This window comes from Alosa pseudoharengus, unplaced genomic scaffold, assembly GCF_046254945.1.
Source record: "Alosa pseudoharengus isolate Yale_2024_CS ecotype anadromous, Long Island Sound unplaced genomic scaffold, YU_APseudo_1.1 YU_APseudo_1.1_scf_3, whole genome shotgun sequence".
NCBI lineage: Eukaryota > Metazoa > Chordata > Actinopteri > Clupeiformes > Clupeidae > Alosa > Alosa pseudoharengus.
The window spans coordinates 40,978,528-40,988,771 of record NW_027468718.1 but is presented as its reverse complement, the minus strand read 5'-3'; the positions used below and the strand labels follow the sequence as shown (position 1 = coordinate 40,988,771).

The following is a 10,244-nucleotide window of genomic DNA, read 5'->3' as shown; positions in this document are numbered from 1 at the left end:
AACTAACACTTAATGCAATATATAAAAATATACTAAAATACAAATTACAAGAATACAAATTATACTAACTAACAGTTAATCTAAGTCATTCTAGAAACAGTATCCACATAGTGGTGATTAATCAATCAGAGGCGCTTGCAATGACTGAGCCTGTGATTCTCTGTGCATAGTAAGATATGGTAAGGTGCTCTAAGGTGCTCTGTGCGAATGAGTGTCATGGTGGTAGTGCAATGGTGATAGTGGTAGTGGTCATGGTGATAGTGCAAATGAGTAAGTCCAACAGTGCAGCAGTGCAGAAGTAAAGTAAGGTAAAATCTATATATCTATATATTTAACTATTTAAGAAAATGTATAAGTGTGGCCACAGTTCGGCTGTGGCATGGAGGGGGGGGGGGGGGTTATGCATATGTGCTAATGTGCTAATAGCACGCAAACAGTGAGGCATAAAGACAGTGATACAAGTGGCTAGTGGACAGACAGTACCAAACATGGAGGGGGTGAAGAGGCAGACAGACTATGCAGAGAAGTCTATCTCTCCTCTTCCCTTAAGTGAGGCATTAAACAGTTCAATGGCCCTGGGGACAAATGACTTTCTCAGTCTGTCCGTTGTGCAAGGCAGTGACCGAAGTCTCCAGCTGATTAGGCTCTTCTGCTTAACAATGGTGCTGTGGAGTGGGTGACACTCATTGTCCAAGATGTTGATCAGTTTGTTCAGGGTCCTTTTGTCAGATAGTGAAGTGATGCACTCCAGTTCAGCTCCCACTACAGAGCCAGCTTTCCTTACCAGCCTGTCAATTCGCCCCGCATCCTTCTTCCTTGTGCTTCCTCCCCAACACACCACTGCATAGAAGAGGACACTGGCAACAACAGACTGGTAGAACATCCTGAGGAGCTTACTGCACACATTGAAGGACCGCAGCCTCCTCAGGAAGTACAGCCTGCTCTGCCCTTTCTTGTAGAGTGCATCAGTGTTGGCTGACCTGTCCAGTTTATTGTCCAGGTGGAGACCCAGATATTTGTAGGTGCTAACCACCTCCACATTGACCCCATCAATGTGGACTGGTAGCAGAGTGGGCTTAGACCTGCGGAAATCCACCACCATCTCCTTGGTCTTTGACGTGTTAAGTTGAAGATGATTGAGTTTGCACCATTGCACAAAGTCCTCGACCAGGCTCCTGTACTCCTCCTCCTGCCCGTTCCTGATACACCCCACAATTGCAGTATCATCAGAAAACTTCTGCATGTGGCATGACTCTGTGTTGTAGCAGAACCAGATGTGTACAGGGTGAACAGGACTGGAGAGAGCACAGTTCCCTGTGGCGCTCCGGTGCTGCAGATCACAGTGTCAGAGAGACAGTCCTTCAGTCTGACGAACTGTGGTCGCTCGGTCAGGTAATCTGTAATCCAGGTTACAGTAGTAGGCTATAAAAATGATCAAAGTTGTATTTAGCCTATTCACTGCAGTAGACCTGCATCACTGTATGAAACATTACAAAAACATGAAACATGACATATTACATAGAACTGTAAATCATCTGATCATCTAATATTTACAGATATCTAGGCTATATATAACATTTATTTTATATTTGGCCTGTTATGAAATCATGAAATCATGAAATCATGTATTGAACAATTTAAGCACATCTCAGCTTTAAGAAACTCAAATAGCCTTTCACAAACTCTTAGTCAGCTGTCCTATGATTTACCAATATATAGGCGATATTTGTAACATTTATTTTGTATTTGGCCCGTTAAGAAATCATGTGGAACAATTTAAACACATTGTAAAACGTAAAGCCCAAATTTGGAGACATCCATGCATGTCGAAATTTACTGCAAATTCAAAACAAGATAACTCTGGAACGGCTAAATGTACAGGGGACTGCTTTACACTTTTGTGTTCGGTAAGGTCTGCTGTTTATTCTGATAAATGGTTTGTCATGTGTTAAAAGAAGGGTTCGTGAAGTATTCCACCGAGATGAATGGGTAGGGAGATCATGGGACGCAAAACTTTCAGTAGAATGTATGATTAAATTTAATTATATTTACTTTTCTCGCGAACCGTTCAACACAGCAATTATCGGCTAACGTGTTTAAAAGCTGAGAAAAAGCTCTTTCATGTGATACTTGTGATGTCTGTGTGATGAATAGGCTACTTCGCGAGTAGTTCAACTGAGAAGAATGGGTGAATTTGGACGCACTTCCTTTCTTGCGCTGTCACTTTCTCCACTGCGTAAAATACTAAATTAATTTGCGCTGTGAATGCTAAGATTATTTTGACAGGCCACAGGCTAACTAAAAATCGCTATTAGTAGGACGCAAAGCAGAATATTGAAAGAATGGGGCACCAAGGCCACCGTGGCCTGTAAACCTCTGATTTTCAAAGGGGCATCACGGCCAATGCAAGGGGCTACGACGGCCATGGCCGCCGTGAAATTCCTACCCTGGTGTCACCGCCATCTAAGCCCCTAATCAGCACTGATTCTTCAGTTGCAGGTCTCCCTCTGCAGAATGTCAAGCATTCTGGCATATGAAGCTGTTTTGCATCTTTTGCAAAAAACAATCTTTTGCATGAGCTAATCCCCATTAGGATGGAAGTTAAATGTCACAACCTTGACATCAGAATCATATAAATTACCATATGCAGGATTTAATGGTTAATGGTGGTGGTTAATGAAGGGAAACACTATGAAATTATATTATTAAACAAAATGTTGACCTTTAAAATCCAAACTTTTACCAGTTGGAGAGGGTCTTGTCCCTGTGACCTTAACTGGTGGAAAATGCATAAACTAGCGGTTTTAACCACAGTCACACTGCCAGAGCTGTGAAATATAGGTGTCTGAGAACTCTTACACTGAAAGATGCCATTCGCACCTCCTAACATAATTCATATCTGCACAGATAGGGATGGCTCACACTGTTCCTGAGTTCACATAATGTTTACTAGCCATGCAAAAAAATCCCCTTGTAGTTCATGGTTTAAATAATCGTGTTTAAGTTGAATGTATGATGTATATTATATGTAACATCATATCTATTTACAATAAGAAATGCACTCCTGTGTTATGAGAGGTTGGGTACAGATTGTTTCAAACTCAAAAGTTTGGAAGCGATATATTTTTTGACCATCCAATCCGTTTTAAAAAATACTTTGGCATTGTTATGTAATTTTATGCAATACATTGTGTGTATTGACACTTTAGGATTGTAAAGTTTAAAGATGGTCGAGGGACAGAGAGAGGTGAGGGAGATGGAGGCTCTGACAGACAGGCAGGCTCCAAGGGCCATTTGTGGGGATGAGGTCTTTGAACTCAACGGCCCAACAACAACACTCGGTTGCAGTGGGGTGAACCTCCTTCTCCCTGAACACAAGGCATGTTTTCCCACACAAGCCCCCAAAGGATTCAACCCCCCCTTGGCTTTGGGTCCAGGCCCCCCCAACACTTAGGCCGACCCATACACCTACTACTACAGCCCTGGGATCTAAACGTACAGTTCAACTTCCATGTCAGCTTCCACTAAAAGATGCAACAGGATTTGTACTGTATTTCAGAGCAACTACAGTACTGTATAAACATTCCTGACTGAGTAACATAAAGAACTTTAGAAGGTTAGCATGCCTCACTCTACATTTTCATCCCCCAAAAGGTCAAGTGTGAAAATATTTAAGGGTAAGGACGACAAGCTTGGCTTCTCATTTCTCTGCAAACACTTTCTGACGTCTCACCCAAAAACATGCGTGCATATCTTTCCTCGTTTGACAAACACTTGACCGCAAACACTTCACAAGGCCAACGCTTTTTCAGATTGACATTGTCATATGCACAACACATGATACTCTCTGCACTGTTTTGGAAATAAATGGGAGTATGGTCATAATCTCACTTTTCAGTGCTGGGGTGGATTACTTAGCTGTACACACTGTCTTTGCTAGAGGAGCCTTACTTTTGCTGTGGGGGCAGTGGACGTTTTCGGGTTTTTTTTTTTTTGCCCTGATAGCTGTTTTGATTTACACTGTGGCAGCAAACACCAGACGGATCCCTTAATTGTGGTGGTCACAGTGCAGCTTTCGGGGTCCAAGCAGAGCGAGCGGACTGAGATTACGGCTGGCACGCATCGCTGGTATGATGGATGGTGTGCGGAGTGAGATGGGGGCTAACTGAAGCCAAACTAGAGTTAGAGTTAGCTAGAGTGCCACTCAGTGCTAATGACACACAGTGTCGACCTAAATGAATCCATCTTCTGCTTTATGCTCTGTGGCACTTACTATTTACCCTGTCAGTTTTTTTGGATTATAAATTAAAAAGAAAGTATTACTTCAGAGAATGGGAGAGTGATAGAGCTAAATACATGGGAAAGTGCTTTTCTTTAGAATGAATGAATGATGTGCAATTGCTACAGAACTTTCTTTTCTGAAACATTTCAATTAACTTTGCTATGTGCCGAGAATGGGAAAGCTGAAGAGATCACATTTGATGCAGTTGCCTGTGTCAGACCCTTCAATGTCTCAGTTAATGTCTCAGATAAGCGAAGATCAATTTTCTAAAGACGATACACGTAACATCCCTAAGATAACAAATGGAGCTGATTTACTGACTATTCTGAATGCCGCTGTCTGTTGCAACAACTTACTTTACACCTGCAAAGGGTGCACACGTTAATGGAAGTCTTTAACCAACCGACTTCAGAAGAATGTTCAATAAAAGAGTGAGTTTCCGACAGAAGCCTTACAGTCAAGGATAGGCCAGTGTGGTCGATTTTGCAGCTGCTTTCTGTTACCCACTTGAAAGGCAGACATGTCTTATGTGTGCAAATTTAAGAATGGGAATAAAGCGTGATAATCCGCATTTGGAACACGCCGCTACGTCTCTTTTCGACCATACAGGGGCAAACATGTGCACTTGAGGAACTCTGTACCCTTCCCCCCTTTACCTCCATATTTTTCTTCTTCTCACAATCTAAATAACAAGCTGACGAACCGAGACTGTAAGGATTTAATCTGATTTCTTTGAGTCTTTGAGTTTATACTTTTATACTTTCATAATAAACTCAAACGAACAAGATCTCAGGCCAGAAGAATGTGTGCAGAGGACCATTGTTTTTTTCCAGGTCGCCGCTGAGATTGTCTGTGAAGCTGCAATCTGATCTGCAATATTTGTTCTACCTTGGTGAATTAGCTGTAGTCCCCAGGAACGCACAGTAACTTTTCAACCTCTTCGCCAAACCAGTCCAGATCCACTCGGTCAACTCTGGGAGTCTGTTTTGGGGGTAGGGAGTGGGGCTGGGGCTGGGAGTGGACGGTGGGGACAAAAAACCTTGTCCGCTCATGAATTTGGGTCCCTCGTGTCTTGCTGTAAACGTCAAGAGGTATTTATCAGGCTGCTATTCGTGATCCACTGCAGATGTCATGTCGCTCTATCCGATGGGATTTTAAGTGCAGCCTGAGATGTCACTGGCTATAAACAAAAGATAGCCAGCGCCTCATTTCCTTCTCATAGTCCAGAGCCTCGCAAAGCTCCTGCCAGAAATCCGCTCTTCCCATGAAGTCCTCCCAGCAGGCAAATATCAAAGCCCGTCTAGGGGAAAGGCAGTTGGAGGAGGGGAGTTACGAGGGGCATAAGAGTGTTTTGCAGGGCATCTGGGGGACAGGACACCCCCTGGACCCCTACAAGGCAGATCAAGGGGAAGCGGTCCCTTTCCGAAACAAGATGGGGACAGAGGACAGCACTTGAGTCAACAAAACAACAAACAAGCAGAATACCACCCAGAGCCTGAAAGTGGATGGGTATCTCCCAGTGGCCTTACAGGCCATCAATTACGCACTTGTCAAACCCTCTCTGGAAGATATCATACTCTCGACAGCAAGTGTGAACTCCAAGATAAACAACCCCCTCAACCACCACACACACACACACACATACACTTTACAGAGGAAGTTTATGAGACCAAGTTAGTGGCGACAACTCCAAAGTACCTGTTGCACAGCTGTTTCCCTGCACCAGTTGCCACTTTTTTCCCCGAAACCTGCCTGAAATAATGGGCCGGGGCAATGAACCATAGCACAATGTTCTGCCCGTAATGACGCTGTAACCACAACAGACGCCGAGTGTTTCATCTAACGGCTCTCCACTCCATGCCTGGCTTCCATGCCGCTGAAACTCAATGCATCTGATAGCGGAGAGAGAGAGGACAGAGAAAGAGATAGAGAGAGAGAGAGAGAGAGAGAGAGAGAGAAAGAATGCAGTCCGGGAAGTTCACATTCATCCCCACATGTCATCCAGCTGTCTAAAATCACGGCAAAAAGAAAAGGAAGCAAAAGCACACGTGCCGGGCGCCCTGCTTGTGTGAACAGTCCTGAACACACAGGTGCCGGGCGCCCTGCTTGTGTAAACAGTCCTGAACACACAGGTGACGGGCGCCCTGCTTGTGTAAACAGTCCTGAACACACAGGTGTCCGGTGGCATCAGGAGTGATGCACACACGCACAGGTAAGACAAAAACACACACACACGGGGACAGCCAAAGGACACATCCATCGCAGACAGACACAAGGCTCTACACCTCCACCTTGGGCCCGATCCTGCAGGAGTCCCTCCAAAACATGCTCCCTCACAGGTGAGACAAAGGTAAAGCAAGGCAATGGCAAAACAGCAAATCAAAGCCAGGCACGCTGAAGAGTGCCGGCGTCCATTTTGGCTCTGGTTCCGTAGCTCTTACCTGAATATGGGTCTGTGGAGCAGCTTCCTCTTGATAGTGACATACTCGTCCATTTAAAGGGCAGGGGGGGGGAGGCCACAGACGGAGGCTGCTCGGGCGCAGGGCTCTCTGGATGGGTGTCCCCAGCTGCTCCTTACATTGCAATGTGTGCGGAGTTTAGTTCTGCCTCTCCCCCGCTCTTTCTCTCTCTCTTACTCCCTCTCTCCCTCTCCCCTTCTCTATGTTACTCTCTCTCTCTTTCTCTCTCTCTCTCTCTCTCTCTCTCTCGCTGTCTCTCTTTCCCTTTCTCCTCACTCACAGGCCAGTGGAAAAGGCCATAGAGGCCACAGAGTAGCGCGGCTCCACAGGGAAAGTGAGAGAGGGATCGAGAGAGGGAGGGAGGGAGGGAGGGAGGGAGAGAGAAAGGGAGAGGGTAGGGGGAGAGCTGGGAAGAGAGGGAAGAGAAAGTGAGAAAGAGAGCGAGAAAGGCAGATAGAGGAGAGCTGCTCCACAGGGAAAGGGAGGAAAAGAGAAGAAGAGAGGAGAGAACAAGGGGGGGGGGGGCTCCACACACACACACACACACACACACACTCTCTCTCTCACTCACTCACGCAAACAAGCACCGGAGCATGCGCGCATGTCCACACACACATACACTCACACACATGCTCTAACAGAGCCACTCTCCTGCTGGGGTGAACTCTGTGCTGTCCGTTGAGAGAAAGAGAAGAGACAAAGAGAGAGAGACAGAGAGAGAAAGAGAGAGAGCAGAAAGAGAGAAAAGAGAAAGAGACAAGAGAGAGAAAGAGGAAAAAATAGAGAGAGAGACCAGCAGCAGCGGCAGCAGCAGCCTCGTGGTGATCCAGCTCAGGCAGAGCAGCGCGTCCCAATCTCCCTCCTCCCTTCCCTCCTTCCCTTTCTCTATCTCACTCTCTCGTGCATTCACTCCCTCCATCATCACACGCACATATTACAAAGCACAGCAAAAAAAATAATTAAAAAAAAACTTTTCTCTGCACCCAATAAGTAATTGTGTGTGTGTGTGTGACCAGCCCTGTCCCTGCCCCTTTTTTAGACACACACACAACACACACACACACACACAACACACACACACACACACACAAAGACACACACACACACACACACACACACACACACACACACTTTCTTTTTCCAGAGGGTTGTTAGGCAAATAGTGTGTGCATGGATTAATGAAGATGGATAGGGGCTGGTCGGGGAGGCTGGCCCTGCGTCAGGAGATGGTAATTATTTCACAATCTGGCTTTCATACAGCACCAATGATGTGTGGACACGGCTAGTCACCGCTGAGATCTTGGCAGCAGGAGTACTTGGGTAGACGGTGTGGGATGGGAGGGTGGCTTCGAGGTGAAGGGGGTAGGAGCATGAGGTGTGTGTGTGTGTGGGGGGGGGGGGGTGGAGTTATTTGGGCAGGGGTGGGTCCTTTAATCAACAGGAGATTTTGATTCACGCTGAGGTGGAGAAGCACTCGCTCTCACCCTTGCTGGACGGTCAGCCGGTAAACAGGCTCACACCACAGAACAGACAGTGGGGCCAGAGGTGAACCACCCGACTGCCTGCCCACCCGAATTCCTTTTCCCCAAACGACTGACGGTCATCCCAAGAGAGGTGAGGTACAGCGGAACCCCCCCCCCCCCCCCCCCCCCCAAATGACTCATGCGATTTGCCATCACAGGCCCCCAGTGTATGTATGTGTGCGTGTGTGCGTGCCATGAACCAGACCATAAGGGCGCATTAATGTGTGCTCTCTGCCGAATCGCACACTCAGCACGAGCAGTGTTTTAAGCAAAGCATGTTAATGTCACTTTCAATCATGCTTCGAGCCAACAGCTTGTATTACTCTCAGCATGAGGTTATGATCTTGTGGGACCCAAAACACGATTTATGACCTCGGCAAGAAGTACAACTTTGTGACAAAGTATAATTTAATATGGACAAACACGGCAATAAAGGCCGCATTACCAATGATGCATGTCAAGACTTTGTCAGTTGTCTCTAAACCTCCTCAGTCGACCTAATGTGTCTTGGCAGAAGGGCGCATTCCAAAAATCCCCCCTCGTTAAGGGGTGAATCAGGTGCTTACTGCTGATACAGAACACTCCACCTCAACTTGCATTCCCCTGCGGTGCCTTTGACGCAAGTTGGAGGATTTCAATCTCCTTGCAGACGTCTTAATAGGTAACTTGAACCCTGTTTTAACCAAACGCTTTTAATTTCCATTTTTTCTCCCTGTAAAACCAACTATCGAAAACTATTGACGTGCAATAACAAACATACAGAAATAAAAAGAAAAACATCTTTCGCTACTCCTGCAAGCCTGGTTAGGATTCAGTTGCCCGTGAAAACACTCACAGAAAAAAAATAAAAATAAAAGGCTCAAGAAAGAGACGCACACACACACACACACACACACACACACACGGTGGGGAGAGAGAAGACAAGAAACAACAGTGTCCAAATATGGAATCGACCAAAATCAGACTCCACCACACCAAGTCCGTTGTGCTGTTTGTGAGCACAGAGCCCACTCTCATCTGGGCCATCTGGGAATGGGGTGGGGGACAAGAAACAAGTGTTTACGCAGAACGGGCTTGCCGAGTTCTCCTTGGCTTTGCAGTGTTACAACGGCATTGTGTCCAGAAAGGAGCTTGTAAAGAACACTTCTCTATGCTGTTTCCCACATCAAAGGGTGGAAAATATGTATTGGCAGTGGCAAAAATAATGACTTACTCAAGCTTTTAAGTCAAAAAGCAGAGACCCTTTGAAAAGCTCGACGGGCAGCGCACAACTTTGATGAAATGTGTAATGCTCCATCTTTTGGAGGTGTTATTTCGTAGGCGTCTCATCGCCCCGAGTCCTCCATCACTGACTGATTTTCAACAGTGGGCTTAACGCTATGTGAGATCTGCTTACAGTGACAGGGTAATCAACAGAAGGAATGTGAAAAGTGAGCCTGCCCTGGGTCATTTACAGCATGTACACAGTGTTGGGAAATAAACTCTGATTGCTTCTGTCCTGTCCCAGGATATGGAAATTATGTTCCTGGGAACTGAACAAGTGATTCATCAGCTATGAATCCAGCCAGGAAAGGGAAAAAAAACGATTACAAAGACATAGAGAAGAAGGATGCTGCATCACCTATAGCAGACCAAGTACCAGTAGCTGTCAGGCAGACCTTAGTAACTAACATCAATTCTTTATTTTTAAATAAAGTAACATTTAAAAATGCAGCCACTATCAAAATAAACTATGTAGAGATTTAAGAAACTTTTCTGTACCGCTCATGTTGTAGACAGCAGCTGGGGAATTGAACCAAGAGCTGGGTGAATTCTCTGCCGTTCCTCAGATTTGTGGTCTGTTATTAAGTAGGTTTGCTTTCATCTGTACATCTAATCTAATTATATATATATATATTATTCTATTTTTGCCAATGTTATGATCTTTTATGGTTAAGATTATCAGTTTCTTGACCGAAGGTTAACTGAGGACAATGACAC

The 10,244-nt window shown here is 45.5% G+C and overlaps 1 protein-coding gene across 1 annotated transcript in view; it reads right to left on the bottom strand.

Moving 5' to 3' along the window:
• The window catches only part of pde1a (phosphodiesterase 1A, calmodulin-dependent), a 37,433-nt gene extending 29,878 nt beyond the window's left edge, over positions 1-7,555 (bottom strand). The window contains exon 1 of the mRNA XM_076264264.1: positions 6,724-7,555. Coding sequence (XP_076120379.1) covers positions 6,724-6,776 — 53 coding nt within the window. The 5' untranslated portion in view covers positions 6,777-7,555. The remainder of the gene's footprint in view (positions 1-6,723) is intronic.
• Positions 7,556-10,244: the final 2,689 nt, after the last annotated feature.